We start from the raw sequence: 23,497 nt of genomic DNA, 5'->3' as shown, positions 1-23,497 counted from the left end.
GAGCCACACAGTGGGGAGGGAGGGTACTTATGTCTCCCCATCAGCCTCCACCAAGTGCCCAGATATGCATCTAAAGTGCCCCGAGAGCTTCGTCCCCTCCTTGTCTTCCCTAGAGCAGGGGCAAAGGCTGGCAGTAATGAGCACGAGGAGACAGTGACTGTGAGGCGCTGCGTGTGTGTCTGCCCCTCCGAACACACGGTGACGCTCACCAACAAAGACACCACAGCAGCCGGGGATAGAAACAACTAGTGTATTGATTTGGGGAGGACAGAAGGGGTGCAGATGGGAAATGGGGAGGCAAGGGGCTCCTTAGTGTTTGCCAGAAACCACAGCCACACACACCCCACCCCCTCTCACCTTCCTCCTCCACTGTGGTGGGGCCCCAGCAGGTTCTCACCCCTTCCGGGGCCTCCCTCTCCCTCCTCCCTGTACCCCACTTGGCCTTGACCTCCAGTGACTGGACATAGCCCACCCAGGCTCTAAAGCTAGGAGAAGGTAGGCTCAAACTAACCTTTCTTCCTTTCATCCACCTCCCGTCTCATTCCCATCTCTTGTCTAAAAATACAGAAAAGCAAGCGCAGCTGGTACCTGGGGGAATCAACTCACCCCAGGACAGGGGGCAGGGGTGGGGACTAGGGGCAGGGCAGGCAGAGGAGCCTCAGTCAGGGAGGCCGGGCCCGGGGGACCTGACTCAGCTGTCCTCTCTCTCTGGGAAGCTGGCCTGGCAGTGGACCTGCTGCCCAGAGGCTGCCGAGAAGACTCCATGCTTGCCTCTCAGGCACCATGTCATGGGGTCACTGGGGTGGGGGCAGCAGCCAGGGCAGAAAAGCAGAAACTAGGCTCTTAAAAGCACCCTTTTCCCTTGGCTCCTAGAGGAAGCCCTCTTTGGTTTTAAGGCAGATGTAGAGTTTCCTGGAAGCAGGGAAAAGGAAGGAAGAAAAATTAGCATTGAGATAGATTTTTTTTTTTTGCTTGTGTTTTTCCTTCAGTATAAAACCACTGTAGAAAATACTTCTCTTAGAAAAAGACAAAATACAGAAGAAAAAAACCAAAGGGGTATTTTTCTTTGGCTTCAAGCCCCCTCCCATGAGGTGCAGGGCAGGGGGTGAGCATGAGGTGAGGAGGAAGCAGGAGGCCTCCACCCCAACCCCTGCCTGGCAGGTCCCAGATTACATGATGCTGCAGTTCTGGGGTCTCTAAGAGAGAAGAGAGCAGGGAGAGGTGTGAGCAGCAGTGCCTGGACCATCCCTTCCCTCCCGACTCCCAGAAGGGAGGTAGTGTCTCCCCATCCATCACACTCCAACCCTGCTCCTGCCCTCCAGTCTGGGGTTCAAACAAGAGGGGCAGGATGCAGGAGTGGGCTGCCTAGGACTCAGGCTGAGGGGAGGAGACTCCCACTCTCCCGGGCTGCGGAAGAGAAGGCTCTCCCCCCCAGAGGGCCACCTTGTCCTAACCCTCAATACCCAGGTCCTGCCTGCAGGGTGTGGAGACAAAAGACAACTCACCTGGGTTCGGGGGCTGGAGTTGCCCAGGAGGTAGGAGCGGGTGACCAGGTTGTCCCCGAAGCTGCCACCCCCACTGCCCCCCACACTGCGGTAGCTGCGAGTGACTGTGACACTGGAGGCAGAAGAGCCAGAGGAGATGGATCCGCCCACCTGGGCTCCCGAGCCGCTGGCAGATGCCTTGTCGGCAGGCTGCCCGCACGTCCCGCACAGCACGGTGCGCGAGCGCAGGTTGTACTCAGCGGGGTCCCCCGAGCTGCTGCAGTGGGAGCCCTGGGGAGGGAGACAAGGCTCAGGCGGGACGGCGAGTCTGGGACTGACTGCTCAGGCCCAATGCCCAGACTCTGGGCTCCTGCAGGCTCCCAGCCACCAGGCAGGAAGGCGGGGTTCTGTGCCCAAGGAGCCAGAGAGCCACAGGGGCTTGGGAGGCCAGGGACTGGGAGGAGAGGGGAGGGAATCCATGAAAGGAGTAAAGGGTCAGGAAGACTTAGGGACAGAAGTCATGGCTTTGACTCTGTTCTAGTTACTCTAAGCTTGAGAGAAAAAGAGGGGGCAAGGAGCAAGATTGTAGGGCAGCAGGCATGCAAAATTAATTTGTGGGGGGACAGGATGAGAGAAACATTCTTGCAGGAAAAAAGAGGGAAAGGAGTGGACATGCATGCAGCACGAATGGGGATGGGACAAGAAAGGAAATTTTGCATTCAAGAGAAATGGGGGGAGAGAGGCAGGGCTGGGGTGCCCCACATCTGTCCTCCCGTCCCCTTCCCAGGAGACAAATCCCAGACCCTTACCCGCTGCTCCCATGGGAATACTCCATGGCATTAGAAAGTTCCCACTCCCTTCCTTACCAGAGTAGGGCACCCAGACACCTGGGTTCCCTGTTCAAGGTATAGGGAGGAGAGAGAAGAAAGGCCAGGGCAGCAAGTGAAGTTCCAAAACATTCTTTAATGAAAAGATTTTTGGCATGGAGAGGCTGGGGAGAGGCTGCCCCCAGGCCTGGCCGGGTTGCCCCTGTGTGTGCTCGGCCTCAGCGGCGGCTGCCACTCACATGGTGGTGATGGAGCAGGTCGTCTCCATCCTCATCCTCGTCATCCTCAACCACCGTCACTGAGCGTACCAGCTTGCGCATGGCCACCTCCTGCCAGGGACACGGGCCAGGCCCAAGGGTCAGGTCAGGGCCCGGGAGGGGTGTGAAGCATATCTACCCACAGTGACCACCTGGAACCTTTCCTGTGGGCTGCCCTTTGTCCAGCCTACTGCCTACTCTGTCCTGTGTGGAATTGGAGCTAAGTAGCTCATTTCTACCCCAGAGGGATACTGTCAAGCTCTCTCGGTAGGAGTATGGCTCTACCTTTAACAATCCTCGCTGTGTAACTTCTACCCCTCATGCTGCTGGTGGAGGCTTCTTTTGGGTGGCCCACTGAGTGGAGTCTGGGGCCTATACCAGAGAGCTCTGTTAAGTTGCTCTGAATTGGCTCCCTCGGGTTGGGGGCAGGTGGCTCTGATTTTGGCCACTAGGGGGAGCCTTGTCCAGCAAGAGGCCAGCCGGAAGCATACTCACTTCCCCAGTGGAGTTGATGAGAGCCGTGCGCAGGCTGTTCCCGCAGCCCCAGGTGTTCTGCGCCTTCCACACCAAGTCGGTAGGAGGGCTGTGGGTGGCCCCAGCTCCTGCAGCCCAGATCTGGGGAGAGGGGATTAGAGAAGGGCACTCATTCCAGTGCTCCCATCCACAGGCCAACCCCTGGCCATCCCAGAGTCCCAAACACCCTGCCACTCACCGTCACCACCTGCCCAGCCTTCAGGGTGAACTTGGGCGGGAAGCGGTAAGTCAGCAAGGGATCATCTCCATTCTGGCGCTTGATCTGCCAGTTGCCCATGGATTGGTCCTGCCAGGAAGAGAGAGAGGAGGAAGGGAGAGGCTTATCCAGGCTTGTGGGTTTATCTCACTCAAGGGCCCAGGCAACCCCTCTGCAATCAGAGGCCCCCTCTCCATCCACACCCCCACCCCCACCCCCACCCCGTCACTGCCCTTCCCCCAAGGATAATAGCTACAATCTGTGGACACTTATACTGTGCCAGACAACACAGTGTAATGATACGTTATCGTTCATCTTCCCAACAAATCAGAGAGGTAGGGAACTATTATTCACCCCCATTTTATAGATAAACTGATGCTCTGAGAAGTTAAATAACTTGCACAAGGTCTCCCAGCCAATGAGTCCAGGAGGAGTAATCCTCCTTCCAAACCTCATCCCTTCGTCTTGCCGCTTGCTCCCTACCAGCGGGATTCCCTCAGACCTTGACCTGGGCGCCTACCTCATTGGACTTGTTGCGCAGCCGCACGAACTTGCCTTCCTCGTCCACCTCCTCCACGGCCACGCGCCCACTGGTGCGAGCGTGCTGCGAGAAGCTGCTGCGGCTCTCGGTGGACTCCAGCTTGCGCTTTTTGGTGACGCTGCCCCCACCACCCTGCGTCTGGGACGAGTGGGAAGAGGCGCGGCCACGGCTGCGCTGGGAGGTGGGGCTGGGGGACAGGCGGAGCCTGGGAAAGGGAGACAAAGAGGGGCCTTGTCAAGGCCAGCGGAAGGCCAGACCCACTGCTAGCTCCTCCCGGCTGCTCCCTGGCCCACCTCTCCTCCTCGCCCTCCAGGAGCTTGCGGTAGGCGTGGATCTCCATGTCCAGGGCCAGCTTGATGTCCAGCAGCTCCTGGTACTCGTCCAGCTGCTGCTGCATCCTTGCCCGCATGTCAGCCATCTCCCTCTCTTTCTCCGCCAGCAGCCGCCGGCTGGTGTCCCGCTCACGCGCCAGCGAGTCCTCCAGGTCCCGAAGCTTCGCCTCTTTGGCTGCCAGCTGGGAAGTGGGGTAGTAGGGAGGGAGGGCTCTGGTGAGCTCCCAAGAGACCCGAGTATGGAAAGGGAGGGCCCTGGGAAAGGTATAGGGGACACCCAGCTACGCTTTCTAGGATCTCCAGGCTCTCAGAGCCCCTCACAGGCTCTAAACATGGTCTTGTTAGTGACCAGGAAGTCCTTCCCAATATCTAACTGAAATCTTATTCTGAGGCTACATCCTATTTCCTCCTGTAACAAATTGCACAGCCAGCTAGGATAATATTGAAGCTTTTAATGCCTCACATTGGAGAGTGTTACGGCAGATTTATGAGTTAGGGAGGAAGTGAAGGTGAGATATGAGGAAGCACTGGAACAGCAGACAGGCCATCTGACTCCAAGTCCTGGCTCCTTCTCTCAGTCTGTGATGCTGGGGGCATGTTCTGTCTCTCCCCTCCCCTCCTCAGAAAGCACCTTTGGGGGAAGGGGTGAGGTGGGGCATCACCTGCTTCTGGAGCTGGCTGAGCTGGGCTGAGAGGCTGTCGATGCGGATGCGGGACTGCTGTAGCTCCTCGTGGGCAGCCCCCACCAGGTTGCTGTTCCTCTCAGCAGACTGCCTGGCATTATCCAGCTGGAGGGGAGGACACAAGGTTAGGACTGCACGGAACAGGAGGGATGGAAGGAGTGGCCTGAGGATAGCATCATTGCTGCAGCTCAGGTCCTGGGCCACCCTGAGTTCCCTGCCACCATCTACCTGATCCCTCATTGACTCTGCCCCCACTGTGGTAGGGCTGCTGGGAGCAGGGGCAGTGAGGGAACCGGGGAAGAGCAAGCACCTTGGCAGAATAGGTCTTCTCCAGCTCCTTCTTGTACTGTTCCACCTGGTCCTCATGCTGGGCCCGCAGTTCCTGCAGGGCATCTGCCAGCCGGCTCTCAAACTCGCGCTGCTTCCCATTATCAATCTCCACCAGCCGGGTCTCGTGGCGGCGCTTGGTTTCACGCAGCTCCTAGAAGAGTTGGAGCAAGGATACAGAAAACAAAATCAGAACTAGTTCCTTAGAGGCCAAGACCCAGATGGCCAAGCTCCCTGCCAGCCCTAATCCCACAAGACACTGTCAGCCCCACTTTATCCTGGGTTCTGGCCACCTCCTAACCCCTATCCACTTAGTAGAAGGGACTCGTGCAGGTAAGCGCTGCACACAGCTGATCCTCCAGCCCCAAGACTATTGTCTGTCACCACCCAGCCCCAGCTTTCCTAGCCTGCAAAGCACAGTCCCCACCTCACTATAGATGTTCTTCTGGAAGTCCAGCTCCTCCTTCAGGGTCTGCAGCCTGTTCTCAGCATCCACGCGCCGCAGCATCTCATCCTGAAGTTGCTTCTTGGCCTCACCCAGGGCTGCCTCGAGCTGAAAGGAAGTGAGCAGAGGTCAGAGAGAGGGATCACACAGCATGAGAGCTGAGAGGAAGTTGAGGTGGGCTGTTCCCAGCACATCCCTTTATATGAGCTGAAGCAGGTCCAGGAGAAGTGAGGTCCTTGGATGCCCATGGAGGTAAGGACATCTGCTCACTCATGATAATTACTCTGGGTAAGTACTGTGTTACTAAAAGATATACTCACCCCACAACCACAGGACTCCCTTCTCTGGCACAATGTAATAATCACTATAAAGGAGGCATGTACAAAGTATAGAGGGAACATGAGGGAAAGAACCAAGAGTGCCTGGGGTGGAGTGGGGGGTCTGGGAAGGCCTCCAAGAGGCTGAGACCCAAGGACAGGTTAGGGGCCTACAGGGGGAGTGACAAGCATGTGCAAAGGCACAGAGGTATGAAGGCACACACATGTTCTGGGGTCTTCAGGAAGGTCAGTACTGCTGTAGCCTGAAGCACAGGTGGGAGAAGGTGGCTGGCCTAGGGTAGGGGCTAGATCATAAGGAGATGCCCTAATCTGCCATGAAAAGAACCTCTGAGAAAGTGTGAGCAGGGAAACACCCTGCTTAGATTTTCATTTTAGAAAGCACAGGCTCACCAATGTCAAAAGTTCGGATAACTGTACCAACTAGCCACCCCCAAAAAAGAAAGCACAAGCTGGTCAGTGCAACTGGGAGGAACTGGGGGAAAGGGTGGAGCTGGAGGCAGGAGACTAGGAGAGTGCCCAGCCTTCATTTTGTAGTCGGCCTCCTTGCTGGCCTCTCCATGGTATACTGCGGTGGCAGAGCCTGAGAGGGGACAGCAGCCAGAATGGAAGCTTGGCCACTGACTCTAGTCCTGGCCTTGCTCTGAGCAGGTGAGGCTGGGAAATTGGGAATAAACCAGCTTCTTCAATTCTGTTCCCTAGCTTGTAACATGAGAAATTAGAGGAGAGGATAAATAGCAAAATGTTTTGAAAGTAAAGGCCACTGTATACATGCAAAGTGTCATTAACATGCATCCCATATGTGATCAGCCATCAGCTCCCAATTATGGCCTCAGTGGATGATCTACTCCACTCTTCCTTTCTTCCAGTGAGGTCAAAAGCTCTCTATAGGAGGGCCAAACTGCAAGGGATGCAGGGTACAGTTCGCTGCAAAGTTAAATAGAAATGGCTTGTGGATTATTTTCAATTCACTGTGCTAGATCCCATGGGTGGCCTAAGATAGATGAAATATGGTCTGAATGGGCGAGATGATGCTAGGACAGGTGACTGGCTCTGAGACCACGTGACAGGTCAGACCAGACACCTTCTGAGGTCAAGCCAGAGTAGAAGAGTGTGCATGTGTCACATGGAGTTGTGGGCTGGCCCTGGAGGGTGGCCGCACCTTGGCCACCTGTCCCCGCAGATCGTGCAGCTCGTTTTCCAGCGTGCGCTTCTCGCTGAGAGCAGTGCTCAGCGCGGCCTCCTTGGAGTTGAGTAGAGCCTCCAGGTCCTTGAGCCGGGCCTGGGCAGCCATCAAGTCACCCTCTTTCTTGGTATTGCTAAAGAAGAGAAGGAAGAGTGGGTTAAGAGAAGTCTGCTTCCCTAGAGAGGGCCAGGTTCCTGAAAAGTCAGCCACAGGGCTGGATCTGCTGTCCCATCAGCTGCCAGGAGAGGGCAACCTTGCTTTAGGTTTGTTTGCATCCACTTGCCTCTGGGGCTGGGCTCCCACCTCCCAGAAGGTCCCCCCAAACCCCCTTTCTGCTTCTCCACCCTTCCCATGACTCAGGGCTCAGGAACGTGCCTGGAGCTAAGGGCAAAGCTCGATCCCATGATATGAATGCTTTTCCCTCTCTCCCCTCCCATTCCTTCCCAAAGAGACAGGGGCACCTTTGTCTCCTGCCCCTTCCCACACAGGGCCTTAACCTTCTCCTCCCGAGACTCCACCCACTTTCCATTCAGTCAAGCTTCCCTCCCTCAGGAGATCCAGACAACTAGGCCGTGGGGTCCACATGTCCCTAACACTTCTCAGTTTGCACCCCAAAGGTGTTGGTCACCTCTCCTAGTCCCTTTTACACATGGAGAACTGTAGGGAAGGTAAGTCTGGTTAGAGCTCAAGGAAACTTTGGACAGGACAATCAGGCACAGTATTGACCATTACCTTTCTTAGGTCCCAGTCTGGGTCCCCTGATCTGGGGGCAGAGCAAAGGAATTGCAGCCTCCCTCCCTCTGGCCTCATTTGGGCACTGCCCATCGACCACAAGCCTCAACATCTGGCTCCAGATGTGGTACCCAGAACTCCAGGTCCATTTATGCTCCAGCCTGAGCCTCTCTGCTCCTCAAACTGGGTGAAGCTTTAGCTAGAACCAACCCAACAGGGATGCCTCTGCCACCTCCCTCACATTTCTGGGCCCCTGATTATTTTTGCTAGTGAACTGGAGAAAGAGGGGTCCTATTTTCTTTTTTAAAGATGACCGGTAAGGGGATCTTAACCCTTAGTTTGGTGTTGTCAGCACCGTGCTCACCTGGTGAGCTAACCAGCCATCCCTATATGGGATCCGAACCTGTGGCCTTGGTATTATCAGCACCGCACTCTCCTGAGTGAGCCACAGGCCAGTCCCTGGGGTCCTATTTTCTTAAAAACTTATGGGGGACCCAAGAACTTTCCAGACATTACAATCCCTTCACAAATTCAGGGTGAGAGAAAGCAGCAGACACAGGAAGTTGAGGGAAAGATCCAAGGGGCCTGGTCCCAGCTGCCGTACTGCGTCGTTGCAATTCACCAGTCCTTAAGCATGAGCCTACCACAGCAGATGGAAAAAAAGAAAACCAAACGTGGGCGGGGTTTGTAGGGGAGAACCTATCTCCCAAAGGAGAAGAGAGAGCAGCCCTGCCAGCATTTTTCTCCAGCCACAAAAGCCCTAAGCAACAAGCGGCCCAACAATTCACTCTGAAGCAGAATAGAGAAGGCTAGACTTGAGGGCAAGACCCCAGCAGTGTTCTCCTGCCACCAGCTTAGGAGATTCCAAAAAAGGAGTCACCACCTCCAACTGGTTTCCACTGGGCTGGGAAGAGGATAGTGACACCCAGAGGGGCAGGGGAAGGACATGAAGACATGGAGGGAGCTGCCCAGTCTGCATGCTTGCCTCTGGCCACACCTCAGAACAAGTTGTTTAATGCAACGGTGTCTGTCTCTTGCAAAAAGAGGCCCTTCCAGAATGGAGGATGTCTCCCCTCCTCTGTCTCAGTCTGAAAGGCTAAAAATAAAGTCAAAACCCAGCTCAGGTTTTGGCTGCCATCCGGCCCAGCCCCTGGCTGGGAGCACAGCCCCAACTTTCCATGACTTCAGAACTTTTCCGAAGCTCAGGCAGCTGCAAGGGGAGGAGAGAAAATGAAGAAAAACCGCTGGTAAAGTGAAGCGACATGGCAGACATAGATTCTGAGCTCCTTGGGCCAACTCCAAGGCTGGCAGGGGCTTCCCAGAAGAGGCCTCTCTACCCTGAAGGCTAACGGCTGCAGCTGGCTGTTCTGGGACAGGCTCAGAATTTAGAGAACTAGAAGGAGCTTAGAGTGCTTCAGCTCAATCCCCTCCTTTTACAGATGAGGAAACTGAGGCACAGAGGAGAAAGGTGAATAGCCCAGCGTCAAGCACTGCAGGCCACAGCAGCAGGGACTGGTTCCAGGCATTTCTGGCTGCTCATCTAGGACTCTTTCTCCTCCACCTCACTGCCTCCCTAAGCCACAAGGTCTAGAGAGAATGGAGAAGCCAGGAAGAAGAAGAGAGCAGACACTGGCACAAAACAGCCCCCTGACCCACCCAGCCTGAGCTGGAAGAAGCAGGAAGGAGTGACGGGATGCTTTCGGAAGCCATCTCAAGGGCATTGCTTCCCTAGTCCTGTCTCCCCAGCCTCCCCAGATGCCACAGGAGGAACTCCAGGAGTTCTCCTTGGTAATCCCTCCCTTGGCAGTGCCTGGCAGACACTGAGGAAAACAAAGGAGCAAGGTCCCTGTCCTCCAGGAACTTATGATCTGACAAGCACAGGAGTCTTTTCAGTCTAACCTCTTCACTTCCTGCTGCTCCCAAAGGTGGTGGTGGTGTAATAATAATAATAATAATAACAACAACCAGTCACATGTCGCTTAACAACAGGGATATGTTCTGAGAAATGCATCGTCAGGCGATTTCATTGTGTGAACATCACAGAGTGAATTTATACAAACCTGGATGGTATGGCCTACTACACACCTAGGCTGTATGCTATAGTATTTGCTTATTTGTCTGTTTTGTGGCTGGCGTAGCCGATTGCTCCTAAGTTACACCACTGTTGTATATGCGGTCTGTTGTTGACCAAAATGTTGTTATGCAGTACATGACTATAATAGCAAATGCCTATGGAATTCATTACATACCAGACACTGCTCTAAATATTATAATGTTAACTCATTTGATTTTTGCAGCTGCACTATGAGATAGGTTCGATTACTATGTGATTGAGGAAACTTGAGGTGTAGAGAGCTATGCCCGGGGTGCTGCAGCAAGTAGGTTGAAGAACTGGAAATGGATGCAGTACTGCTTCAGCACATGCCACGATCTACGGCCTCCAACAAAATTAAGGGGAATAATCCCCTTTCCCTCCTGGAGGTTTTAATTAGTGCTGGGCAGAGACTAAGGACTAAAGAACCAAGACACACCCTGCAGATGAAGGAAACCACGAGCAAAGAGAGGGAAGCGAGGAAGAGCCTTTGCGGTTTTCTTAGTCAGGCATGGGGAGGTCCCATCTATGGGGAAGAAGCCACTATCACCCATGGGCGCATGACTCAAACCTTGGGAGCTCTGTGGCCAGGAAGCCACACGCACACCCCAAGAGATGGCTGGGGCTAGAGCAGAGCCCAGAGCCTCTCATGCCTCCTCCCTAGTCCTGCCTGCTCACCACCAAATGCCACTTCCTTCCTAGGAGAGACCCTCAGACCTAGCAGGGACCCACGCAGATGCTGGCCAGGCATTCAGCCCCAGGGTGGTGGTGCTGCCTGGGCCCCAGTCCATTATGGGGTGGCAGCAGGAAAGCCAGGCACGTGCTGAATGCTGTCCCCATGCTGGGTTGGCAGGGAGGACAGGGTGGAGCAGACCAGGGGAGCTGGGAAGGGTGGGAACCTGGTGCTCCTCAGGTGACTCATGCTCAGACAGACAATACCCGGGCAGGGGTCGGGAAATCCTCTAGTGCTCACAAGGGAGACCCTGGCTTTGCCTGCGTCCTGCCCCAGTCCTGGTGCTGTGCCAGGGAAAGGCTAGCTCTTTCCCTGGCATCCTCCAGGTTCCCCAAGGACAGGAGTGGCTGCGTCCCGGCAGACTTGTGAGGCACTGGGTATCCTGGTCGTAACTCTTCCCACAGCTGGCAAATCTGATCTCAGAAAGAGGGAAGAGAGGAGGTGGGGTGGGGAGGGGAGCAGAGAGGCAAGGAATAAGATAGAAAAGAGAGCTGGAGCTGGCAAGTGTGGCCCAAGGCTGGGGGTCTGTTAGGTGGAGGCTGGCAGGAGAGGGAGCTGGCTCCTGGGCTGCTGCAGGCCAGGGCTCTCAAGCTGCTTTGGGTAAGAAAGGCATCAGCACAGCAAAGGGGACCCGCCCGCTGAGTCACCCTTCTCAGCCCAGCTCGATGCCAGATATGGAAGCCTGGCCAACTGCAGGCCTGTTTGGGCCGGTTGCCAGGAGCAACATGCTAGGCCTGGAGGGAAAGGCCTCCATTTCCTCCCCTGGCCTAGGGGAGAGACGGACTTTAGACTGGGGATAAAAAGAAGAGGTGGCAGACAAGGGGACGGTAAAGGAGCTAGCCTAGCACCACCACCCCCCACACACCAGTCCCCTGGCAGCCCTGCCTCACCAGCCCTGGGAGTTCCCCATCGCTGGGCGGAGACACTGGAGGGAGGCAGGAAAGCCAAGATCTCTGAGCCCCAGGGCAGTTCTGCCTCACAGGCAAGGGCGCCCCCTGTGGCTGGGTGGGCACCCCCTGTAGCTGGGTGAGTCCCTGCCCTCATTGGGACTGCTCTCCTGGTATCCTCCAGGGCATCTAGACCTCTGCCCAACCTGACTTCCTGCCATGTGATGGGGTATCTCCTGCTGTCACCCCAAGCCTGACTGCACGTTCCTACCACCCCTCCTTTCATTCCAGCAACTCGGCTTTCTGCAATAGATGCTCCTTCCCTCCCTCCCTCCATCTATCCAAACCTGCACCCCACACCCCAGTTGAGCCCTGCCTCAGCCCTGCCCTGCTTCCTTTAGCTGATGTTTTACCTGTTGGGTCTCAGGCTTTTTTTTGCATGTCCCCCAAATGTCCTAAGACTAGGCGGTTCATATGCTCAAGGCTTCTCAAGGGATCTCCTCCTGGACCAACTCCTGTACTTTACAGATGGGGAAACCAAGGCCTAGAAAAGGTCAGGCTTGGGCACTAAAACCCTGCCCACCAGGTCACCTGAGGACACTCACAGCAGGCAGGGACAGACCACAGAAAACGACGTGATGCATGCAGATGGCACAGAGAGTGATACAGAAAGACCCAGTGAGACAGCTTGGGAAATGCATCCACCTCTGCCTCACTTGCTGGGAGACACCCTGGTCAGAGAGCAACACCGAGGTCTAGTGAAACCACCCCTCCCACTGCCCTCAGACATCACACACACCCACAACTCTGTGTGAGCCATGAGGTTTGACACCCCCCAGCCCCAACAGTAACCACTGCTTGATTTCTTGGCTGGTCTGTGGGTCTGCAACCACTTTCAGGTAAGGGCAGGAGGTGGCAGGCTGGGATAACTGGCATCCCCTCCCTGGCATTCAAGGCACCATCTCTCTCTGGAAGGGAGACCTTGAAGAGAGGAACTGAGGGAGACAAGTGTTCCAGGGACTTAGAAACCTCTTGAGCCTTCTCCAAACCCTACCCTGTGAAGTTCTCAGCATCTTACACCTGGAAAGCACATTGTAGGTGCCCCACATGGACCACCCCCGACCACCCCACACAGGCACAGGCACCCACAGCAGGCATGGCTCTGTTTCTGCACGCCTCTCTTGGGCATGACACCCACCAACATGCCCGGGGTCTGAGGTCCCTCAGATCCCTTCCCAGAGCAACCAGGCTCCCAGCTGTCTTCTCCCAAGACAAAGCCAGGTCTTAATTCCAGGCAGAGGGAGGGGTTGAGGTACAGGAACTGGTGCTGAGAGGGGGATAGATGGCCTGTTGACATGTTCAGGCAACTCCGGCAGAGGCACTGGGCCTGGCAGGGGGCCAGACCTGAGTCACAGCTGCTGGGTGTATCAACGTGGCATTGTACAGAGGCAGGAGAAGCCTGGGGCCAGAGGCCAGGGCACTAGGGTCCTGGACAACAGGCAGCTGGCTTCTTCACCAACAGCCCCTGCAAGGTCCCCTGCCAAAATCCACTTTCCTACTTCCTGGCCTGTCTCTCCAGAAGTCATTCCTGTGCTGTCATAAAAATACAGGGGTGTGGCCTAGGGACAGACCAAAAGAAGTAGGGGCACGGAGGAGGAGAGACTGCCTAAGAAGGTAGAATGTCCTGGGGGAGGAGGGGGTTGAAGGCACCAGCCAAAAGTAGGGATATTTAGGGGATCCCCACAAAAAGCCAACTCAGCAGTCCCCCTTCTTAAGACTCATTAACCCTCCATGTAGTGGTATATAGTTATTAACCCTGACAACACCGGGAAAGAGTGGCAGCCACACCCAAGGTCAGGAAAGGAAGTGGAGGAGGACCTGGGAGTTCTGGTCCCACTGCATTCCAGCTCCAGCCGAGGAAGATGCAACACTCTCTCCCAGCCGGCAGAGGGTGGCAGCACTAGAGCTTCGGGAAGAAGGCGGAGGCTTGGCAATCCCAAATAGCCTCCTCTCTACTGCCCACAAACAGGACCCCTTGAAATGAGGAGTCTCTAGCTACCCTGAGCCAGCCCTAAAGGGACTCATGTGTCCTGTCCCCCTTCCGTTTGTCCCCTATCAAATTCAGACCATTGTCCCTCTTGCTGGAACTTGAATGTAGTTCTCAAGAAAAGGCCCCCCCTCAGCCTCCACTGCCCTGACTGGACATGTTTAGGGTCTCCTGTCCACTATCCACTCTGCCCTCTACCATGACTCAGCTCCTCTGCCAGGCCCGGGATACCAGCCAAAATTATTCCTGGCTTCGGCAGACAGGATTCCGGCTTCCTTTCCCAAAACTAGAGGGGCGGTGGGAAGGCCCCCCTTCCCAAACTCCATCCCTTTCCTTAAGGGATTGGTAAGGGCCAAGAGCTCCTCACAGTCCAGCCTTAGTTTGGGGAGCCAGTCTGGGTGCAGGAAAAGTGGAAGATGGGCAGCTCAAGGTCACTGTGCACTTCCCCCGGCTCCCGGAACATGCTGTCCAATCCTGGCCAGCTCTAAGGTAACAGCCCTGCCTTTCCTAGGGCCTCCCTTCTAGCTCCCAACACAGGTCAATGAAAGTCATTCCTGTGCCTACTCTCCCTTTCCTGCTTCCACTGTCCTGAAGGGAGAAGCATTGAAAACGAATTGTCCTTTCCTGCTAGCAATGAAAACAAAGCAAATGCCAAGAGGGTTATACCATAATAATTAACTATTTCTAACAAACTTTCTTTGGAAAATAGAGAGTGTGGTGTTTTTAATTCCACAGCTTACAGAAAATATTTCTATTGAGAATAACATTGGCTATTAATTATATTCACATTAATTATATTTGATTTTACTCTTAATTCCTTGGTATTTTAGAGGCCTATTTTCTCACTTTGTGGGTCATTGCACTATTTTGAAACCTAAGGGATCCCTGGAGACCTGCTCTAACCCCTTCCTTTTGTAGCTAGGGAAATCCAGAGAGAGGAGGTGATTTGCTTAAGGTCACACAGCAATTTAGGGGCAGGGCCAAGCCTATAACTAAGGACACCAAAGGCCAGTGCTGTTTCTACTACCTTACATTATCTGTCAATATGATGGATTGCAACCTTCCCAGATATCTCCAAGAATATTAGAGTTTGGCCTATATCACCTTCAGTACACTGGGGGCCCAAGGAGGTAAGAGTGGGATGAACCCTGCCCTAGTGTCTGGGCCTCTGAGCCACACTTGGTCTTGGCTGCTGCAGCTGCTAGAGATGGTGAGGGACTGGGGAGGAGGGAGGAGAGGGGGAGGAGAGCAGAGGGCACAGTTGGTAGGTGAAGGCATCTCCTACCAGTTGTCCCCCCAGCTGTCCCTAGCTTTAGCCCTGACACTGAGCTACTGAATCACTGGGGGCAGGACTGGGAGTGGGGGCAATGGGCATATCTCACGCAGGAGTAAATCTCAGACACCTGGAGGCCAGGGGAAGTGCCAACCAAGGCCAGCAATCCTGGGGCCCTAGTGATGAACTATTTTCTCTTTTATTTCTCTTGGGCTCCTTTTATTTCTCAGCCTCCAGGTTTTGGGGGGTGGGGTTTAGAAAGGTAATACCAGATGGCACCCTCAGGTAAGGGCTAGAGCCCAGGCATCCTTAAAGCTCCCACCCCCATTAACCTATTGGTTCTACCCAAGGGTACAGCCTCCTCCCAATCCAGGTAGACAATTCCCAGGACAAGTCCCAAGACAGTCTCAAGACACGAATCACCAGCCTCCCAGAACTCTGTCTCATGATCTATGGCCTGGCAAGGTCCTGGGTCTTTCCAAGTACAGGCTGGGGCAAAGGCTATTGATCAAGTGTTAACAGGCCCTGTCAGTTCAGCAGAGCATGAAGGTATCACTGGTCCCAGAGCAGACTCTCCAGGCTGCAGAGTGAGCCTCGGCCCCCCGCCCCACTTCACCTCATCCTCTAGATCCTTCAGTCTGTCCCCTTAGCTAGAGAAGTGAGGTTTAATGGTAAGAGCACCCAACTGGAAGTCAGAAGGCCTCTGCTCAAGTTCTGACCTATCACCCCCTTGCTGTGTGACATGGAATAAGCCTCTGCACCACTGTGGCCTTTGCTGTTCTTGTCCCAATCAGAGCCTGCATGAACCTGAGCCTGCACCTCCCTGCCTGTCTGCACTGGGCTTCATAAGGCGGGCAATCCAGGAAGTCGTCGAGTACCAGAGCCTCATCTTGGGGGAAGAGGCGCTTCTGCTTTGTGGGCCTGGGATCTCCCCGCTTCTGACTCAGCCTTCCTCCATCAGTTCCGCATGGGAAGGCACAGACACTGGCACTGTCCTGCAGACCAAGCCCAGAACTCCAGACTCAGCTCTGGATTCTAGTCACTTGTGCGCATTGCCTGTCTAGAGCACTGGTTCCAGATATCACCAGAGTACTAAGGAAGGAGGCAGGAAAGGGACCTGAGGATGCAGTGCAGAAGGGGCCAGAATATGAAGACATTCAGCTTCTATCCCTCCCTTTAAGACATCTGCTGTCTCCACCCTGTCTCCTATTGTCTCTTGTAAAGCCACCATCTAAGTCATTCACCCAGCTGTCCTGTCTGGGGTAGAGCCCAGCTCCCAAGCCTAGACCCCCGGCAGGCCTTCCCTGGTTCCTTCAACCTTCCCATTCTGCCCGCACTTAGGTGTCCAAATCCCATGGGCTCCAGAATAGAGAGAGAGAGAGAGAGAGAGAGAGAGAGAGAGAGAGAGAGAGAGAGTGTGTGTGTGTGTGTGTGTGTGTGTGTGTGTGTGTGTGTGTGTGTGTGTGTGTATGTGTCCAGCCCAACTAGAGGGAGCTCCAAACCCCTGAGTGTGGTTGAGGTACCCTGGCTGGGCCAAGAATTGGCACAGGGTCTTCCAGACAGCTCTGCATCCCAACCCCAGGTTGGGCCTTGAACTCTGAGCTCTAATTAAACATTAAACCAGATAACACCTTCTCTCCAGGCTTTGGTGGGAGGGGTTAGGACAATACCTTACTTCCCCTCCCAAACTTTTTATTCTACCCACTTTTCCACCTCACTCTGAGCACAACAGACACAAAAGGAAGCAACCAATTCTGGCTCTTCCTACTGTGGACATAGAAAGAAACAGACACCCCAATCGAGTCCCCTTTGTCTCCACCCCACCTCCCATCAGCCTGGGATCCAGGCTTGCAAACCCACCCCCCTTTTGCGGAAGCCCAGCCTTCCCAGCCAGGATCAGTGGGGGAGAACAGAAGCAGGTGGCTAAATATAACAAGTATACACACCACCCCCGCCCCTGGCCCACGTGCACACACACCCGCCTGCTGTCCCAGGCCTGGACAGCTGCACCAGGAGGCAGTGGAGACGGGATGGCTGGGTGAGCAAGAAGCTATAGACTCCCCTCATCCTGTTCTCTGATCAGTGTCTTCCCCAGATCTGCTAAGAATGTCCTTTACAGAGATCTGCAATGGGGGCTTTGGTAGTTGAATGGACTAGTTTAGAACACTAACTAGTTCTCTGGGGCCCCCCTAGTTTGCCTCCTGTCTGTCTTGCTCACTAAGTTGTTCATAGCACTAGTGGGAAAGGACAGGAGCAATCCCTTTCAATAGAAATGAAGGTTGAACCTGGCTTCGCACACAACTTCCATCTACTCTTCAGAAGGGTGACAGATCTGCCATACCTTACCTGCTGCGGCTGGGGGCCACAGAGTACATAGAAGGGTTCTGGAAAGAGCATGAGTTTGGAGATGATGAAAGGGGGAAAAGGAGTGGAAGTCAAAGCCATCACCCCCAGGGATCTCAAGCACCTTTAGTGCTCTTTAGCCTGAGTCTTCATAGAGGACAGGGGAGAAGAGAGAAGGAAAGCACATTTTTGGGGGGCTGGAAAAAAAAGGGAGGGTCTAAACTTCCAAGTTCCCAAAAGCCTTTTTAGAAAAGAGGGTGGAGTCAAGTAGGGTGGGGTAGGGTGGGGCAGGGATGGGTGAAGTGGGAGTGGCCTGAAGCTTCCAACGGCTGGATTTCAAAAATTTCTCTGTATTCCAGTAGTTTAATAAGGCAAAGATCAAAACGTCAGCAGCTGACAGGATAGGCCAGAGCAAAGATGGCTCTGGCTTGGCTGGACGATTGAAAGTGGCTCACCCCAAGAGGGAAGGACGGATCCCCCAACCCTCGAAGACACCAGGCAGAGGGCCAAGAGCGGGGTGCAGCCAGACCTGGGCATAACACAACTTCCTGAGCTGGGAGCCTCTGCCCTCTGTCTCCCTCCCTCCCTTGCATTCCTGGGCCAAGCAGGCCAAGAGCTGTGGGAGCTGCGGGGGAGCTGATCTCCTGGAGCTGTTTTGGTGGGTCTGTCAGAGTCCAAGAAAGGTCCCAGGCATGCAGGGAGTGAGAGTGATCTTCCCAACTCTTAGAAAGAACCCAGGAATGGGCCGGCCCGTGGCTCACTCGGGAGAGTGTGGTGCTGATAACACCAAGGCCACGGGTTCGGATCCCATATAGGGATGGCCGGTTCGCTCACTGGCTGAGCGTGGTGCTGACAACACCAAGTCAAGGGTTAAGATCCCCTTACCGGTCATCTTTTAAAAAAAAAAAAAAAAAAAAAAAAAAAGAAAGAACCCAGGAAAAGGTCATGCCAAGAGGCCACCGCAGTGCACCTGGAAGGGAAAAAGGGGGTTGCCCTGACTTGATGACCTCTCTCAAGCACCACTGGACAGATGCCAGCTTAGGAGCTCTGTCCTAGTAGGCATCATGTGTTCAGAGCCAGCCTGGGCAAAGTTGGCACAGTGCCAAGCCTGCCAAGAAAGTTCTAACAGGACCCTCTCACCCATTCCAATGTGTGCTGGGTGCCCAGAGTTCTTAGACCTGGCAGGGCCAGTTGTGCTTTGCCTAAGCCCCTCCCCCGGGCTCTAAATGGTTGGCGGATCCCACCTTGCCAGAATGTCGGCCTGACGCCAGTCCGGACTTGGCCTGAATGCCCCCACCATTCCTTATATCCACCCAGCTCTCCCAGAGACCCCTCTCCTCTCTGTCCTGTCTTGATAATTCCCCTTGGCACTGCCAGTCACCCGCTGGGGGCAGTTCCGGGGAAGGAGGACACTAAGTTATGGCAAAGTTATCAGTCGCCCGGGGCCCTTTCCATTCCCTTCCTGGAGGCGGCCAGGGCGCCGGGTCCGCCCGCCCTCTCCACTCTCCGCAGGCACACCGCCACCTGGGCGCACTCACCGCGCTTTGAGCTCCTTAAACTCCTCGCGCACTTTGCTCAGCTCCAGCTGCAGGCGGGCGCGCTCCTTGGCCACCGAGTCGAGGGTCTTGCGGGCATCCCCGAGCTCGGCCTCGTAGGCGGCCTTGATGCCGGACACCTCGCGACTGACCACTTCTTCAGACTCGGTGATGCGAAGGCGCAGCCCCGCGTTCTCCGTCTCCAGCGAGCGCACACGGTCGATGTAGACCGCCAAGCGGTCATTGAGCTCCTGCAGGTCCTCCTTCTCCTGCAGCCGGGTGATGCGGGTGGGCGACAGCGGAGTGGAGCTAGTCTGCGCCCCGCTGCGGGTGGCGCGCCGCTGGGACGGAGTCTCCATGGCCGGCAGGGTGGCAGCGCTGCCCGCGGGGCAGGGGTCCCGGGAAGGGCGCGGGGCTCGGGCCGAAGGACAGAGACTGTTCGGGGTCGGAGCGCGCCGGCCGGCTGGCTCTCGGCTTGCTCCTGGCAGACGTGGGGATCTGGGCCGGGCGCTGTCTGACCTCGGGATTTGGGTTGGCTGGTGTAGATGCGGCGCTCCCGCGAACACTGAGTCACCGATGCCGGGGCAAAGGCTCTAATAGGTCCTCCTCTAAAGGGAGGAGGGGCCACTGCTCTTAAAGGAGCAGTCACATATCCACAGGGTAGGGGCGGGAGTGGTGAGGAGGAGCTAGGACCGTGGGGTTCTGGCGGAGTCGGACCCCACCCTCTCGTGAGAGTGGGTGGGCAAAGAACGGGGGTTGAGGGTAAGAGAGGAAGTGGGTGCAAAGCACTGGAGGGAGCCAGGCAGGGCTGGGGAGGCAGCAAAGTAGGGGGAGGGCTGAGGCTGGTGCCCATCAATGTGACTCACCCTTCTTCCACCGCTGGCTCCCTCTTTCCTGCCAGTAGTAATAGTGAGTCACTCCTACCCGCCCCCCCCACCCCCCAACATGTGGGCAGCCCATTCAAAGCTGCATCTCAGTGTGCCAAGGGTTGGGGGGGAGAAGGAATGCCTGGTCCTTGGGAGACAGCGAAGTTCTGGAACCTGACTTCCTTTATGCCCTCAATTTTGGGGAAGGGATAAGGGGCTTGAAGTCCCTTGTTTCCTATCTTCTGCCCCAATTTATCTCCCTTCAGAACAAAGCATTGAGTCTTAGACCCAAGCAGCAAATCGCAGTCCTCTCAGAGCAGGCCAAGAATAGGACCCAGGCACTGCCCCCTCCCATCCCTTACCCGCTTCCTTTGGAGCAGTTGGGAAAAGGGGCTGCCTAGATTCCTCCCCGCTTCAGTCCCTTCCTACTATTTACCCCACCCAGCCAACTCCAGGACTGTACTTATTTTTTTTCCAGGACTGTACTTATTTTAATGGATAATTTAAAACAGATACCAGAGCTGTGCGTGCATTCATCACGTTGCCAGGACACCAGATTTTTGTGGTTCCCAAAGGGCCTGAAATTGGACAGCCAATGTTGGGTCTCCATCCTGGTTTCAGCCAGGGTAGTGGGGGGCAGTAATAGCAAAGACCCCACAGCCTTGCTGGCTGTAAAGGCCAGCACTGCACTTATCTCTATAGCCCTCTCTGGCCAGGTCTGCTTTGCAGCTGGCTCCGGGGAGGGGCCAAGCCCTCTCACAAAACAGGATTGCCCAGGTCACAGGGTTCTCTACCCCAGGCTTCATCCTCAGGCTCACCAAGGACCCTTTGACCAGCCTTCCACTCCCCTCCCCTACTCCTGACCCTGGTCCCACCAGCCACCTCATCCTTTCTAAGAGTGCTGAGGTTCCGGCCCCATCCTCCTGCATGCCCTGCCCTTGTACCTCCCACAGCTTATTCTCTGATGAGGAACCTGGGAAATTAAATTATGTTCCTAACTCCTACAGCTTCAGGATGTCAGGGCTTCTCTTGTACACAAGGGAAGCAGAGCTGGACTGGTACTTAGTTCTGGGTTCTGGAGCCAGGCCTCAGAGCGGACGAGTGGCTGGAGTGGGATTAAGGCAGGGCCTCTGGGTATTTAGAGAAGGGAGACATTGAGGGGATGCTTAGCTTCTCATGTCTGTGAGGGTGACTGGGCAAGGGGGTGAGCACCCAGGATGCACCCAGGTGAGAGGACCCAGGATATGGCTTCCTCTCCCTACAGCCCTCTCCCTCAGGGCGTGGCACCCACCCTTAACTTCCCAGACAAAACAAAAAACCTTGTTCTGCTTCTCCCCCTTCTGTTCCCCAAAGCAGAAGCAAAGGCAGGGTAGGTGAACCAGTGAAACATAAGGGATGGGGCTCTTGCTGTTCCCGCTGCCTCAGTCCCTCCCTGGCACTGATCCCCCCACCCACCCAATGCCCCACCCGGCTGCCTGGCCTGGCTTCCCCTCCTGGCTGGGGAAGCAACACTACACTTAACCCTTCCTATCCTAGACCTCCCCATCTTTGGGAAAAGGTGCAAGAAAAAGGAAGAGGGGAGCTGGCCCGTGGCTCACTCAGGAGAGTGTGGTGCTGATAGCACCAAGGCCGCGGGTTCGGATCCCTACATAGGGATGGCCGGTTAGTTCACTGGGTGAGCATGGTGCTGACAACACCAAGCCAAGGGTTAAGATCCCCTTACTGGTCATCTTTAAAAAAAAAAAAAAACAAAGGTCCCTACTAGAATGTCCCTAGAATGAATCCCTAGATTCATGTCCCTAGAATTCCCTCATGGAGCTGACATTCTAGTGGAGGGAGATAGTCAATGAACAAAAGGCAAAATTATAATTTGTTAGAAGGTGCCAAGTGCTATGGGAATAAAAATATAGAGCAGGACAATGCTCAAACAATGAATGATTTAAATTTCTATAATCTTTATAATTGCATGCTTTCACATACACGGTGAAGGGTCTTCAAAAATTCATGGAAAGATTTGTATTGTCTTTCAATTCTGTTTTTCTATGAACTTCTTGAAGTACCCTCATACATTCGCAACTGGGTCCACAAAACAACCTCATGTGTTGGAGATTATGTCCCTGCTTTACAGGTAAGGCCAACTGTCCCAAACCTAGACGGTATGTAACAGGCAGAGCTCAGAACTGGAACCAGGCAGGCTGGTCCAAATCCAGAACATGCTTCACTATCTTCTGCCACTTTGGCTGGACATGCAAGAGATGCACAGATGGACTGGTGCCGGGAGGAAGTCTGTGCAGAGATGCTGAAATGGAAAAGAGCTGAGTGTGCAGCTTGACCCACTGAGGGGAGCATGGGGCCACTAGAGGCAAGGCTGGAAAGTGTGCAAAGAGAGACAGGAAGGAGAAGTGGGAAGTGGAGGCAGGTTTTAGGATAGGGTCTAAGGGAGAGCATTCTAGCTGCTTGATGGGGCTTGAGGTCAAGTACAGAATGGAAGCATCTAGACCAGCAAGGAAAGAGTCAGAGACACTGGCCTTTGCAAGAAGTAAGCCAAACTGGGGTAGGGTGGGGTGAGCTCAGCAGAAGGTTGAAACCAGGAGGGATTCCAGAGGCATACTGATATGGGTTGAGTGTGTCCCCCAAAGTTTCAGGTATTAGAAACTTAATCCCCACTGTGACAGTATTAAGAGGGTGGGAAATCCTATTATGGTAATTGAAAGGTGGGGCCTTTAAGAGGTGACTAAATTGTGAAAACTGTACCCTTGTGAATGGATTGATCCATTCATGTAGTAGTGAGCATGGTTCCAGTGGCTTTATTTTATTTTTGGAGGTGATGGATATGTTTATTACCTCGATTGTAGTAATGGTATCGTGGGTGTATGCATAGGTCCAAACTTGTCATGATGGCTTTAAAAGGAGAGAAAGTGTGTGATACCCTGTGTTACTGTAGAGCCACCACCTACAAGGCCCTTACCAGATGTTTTCCCTGAACTTTGGACTTCCCAGCCTCTGAAACTGTAAGCAATAAATGTTTCTTTACAAATCACAATTTCAGGTATTCCGTTATAAGCAACAGAAACTAATACACATACTAACAATGATTACTGTAGGGAATATTTATGGAATACCTACTATTATTAGGCACTAGGTATTTGTACTATCTTGTTGAACCTACAAGATAGCTGTACAAGATAGATATTATTATTAGCCCAATTTTACAGATGAGGAAACGAAGCCCAGAGAGGTTAAATTATTCATTTAAGGCAATTTCTCAACCTTGGCACTATTGACATTTTGGGCAAGATAATTCTTTGTTGTGGGGGGAGGTTCTGTGCACTGTGAGATGTTTTGCACCATCCCTGGCCTCTACCCACTAAATGCCACGAGCACCTCCATCCCCAATTATAATAATCAAAACTGTCTTTAGACATTGCCAAATGTCCCCTGGTGGGCAAAATCATCCCCAGTTGAAAACCACTTGTCTAAGGCATATGGTTAATAGCAGAACTGGAGTTTTAATACAGGTTGGCCTAACTCTGAAGGCTAAGATCTTACCATCAGACAATACTTGCAGACAGGTGGGAGTCAGAGAGAGCAGTCAGATGGGCTCCCAGGCCACTGGAGAGGCATTTATGCTCCCCCATGGGGGTGGGAAGGGGTGAATCTTTGGACAAGGGTCTGGAGAGGAAAGGCGATTTGGAGATCCAAGGCCATGGTTTGGGAATCCCTTTGTAATGAGTTATTGAGGAAGGGTCCTTGTCTATTCAACCTTTGATCACAGGGTCTGGTACTAAACAACTGTTGAACTGCTGAATCACTTGTTCACAGGTGATAGTTATAACCTTGAC

At 54.2% G+C, this 23,497-nt stretch overlaps 1 protein-coding gene across 1 annotated transcript; it reads right to left on the bottom strand.

Annotated features, from left to right (window-relative positions):
• Positions 1-236: 236 nt before the first annotated feature.
• Positions 237-19,381, bottom strand: LMNA (lamin A/C). Its single transcript, XM_063104610.1, has 12 exons — positions 18,793-19,381; positions 7,124-7,280; positions 5,609-5,734; positions 5,165-5,335; positions 4,834-4,959; positions 4,133-4,353; positions 3,819-4,044; positions 3,281-3,388; positions 3,064-3,183; positions 2,551-2,640; positions 1,506-1,775; positions 237-1,196 (listed from the first exon to the last, which is right to left on the bottom strand). Exons 1-12 carry the CDS (start codon positions 19,146-19,148, stop codon positions 1,170-1,172), a joined length of 1,998 nt encoding a protein of 665 aa, XP_062960680.1. The 5' UTR covers positions 19,149-19,381; the 3' UTR covers positions 237-1,169.
• Between the last annotated feature and the right edge of the window lie 4,116 nt (positions 19,382-23,497).

The sequence above is a fragment of the Cynocephalus volans genome, chromosome 8, assembly GCF_027409185.1.
Source record: "Cynocephalus volans isolate mCynVol1 chromosome 8, mCynVol1.pri, whole genome shotgun sequence".
NCBI lineage: Eukaryota > Metazoa > Chordata > Mammalia > Dermoptera > Cynocephalidae > Cynocephalus > Cynocephalus volans.
The sequence above is the reverse complement of the archived record's forward strand: the minus strand, read 5'-3'. Positions and strand labels throughout refer to the sequence as shown.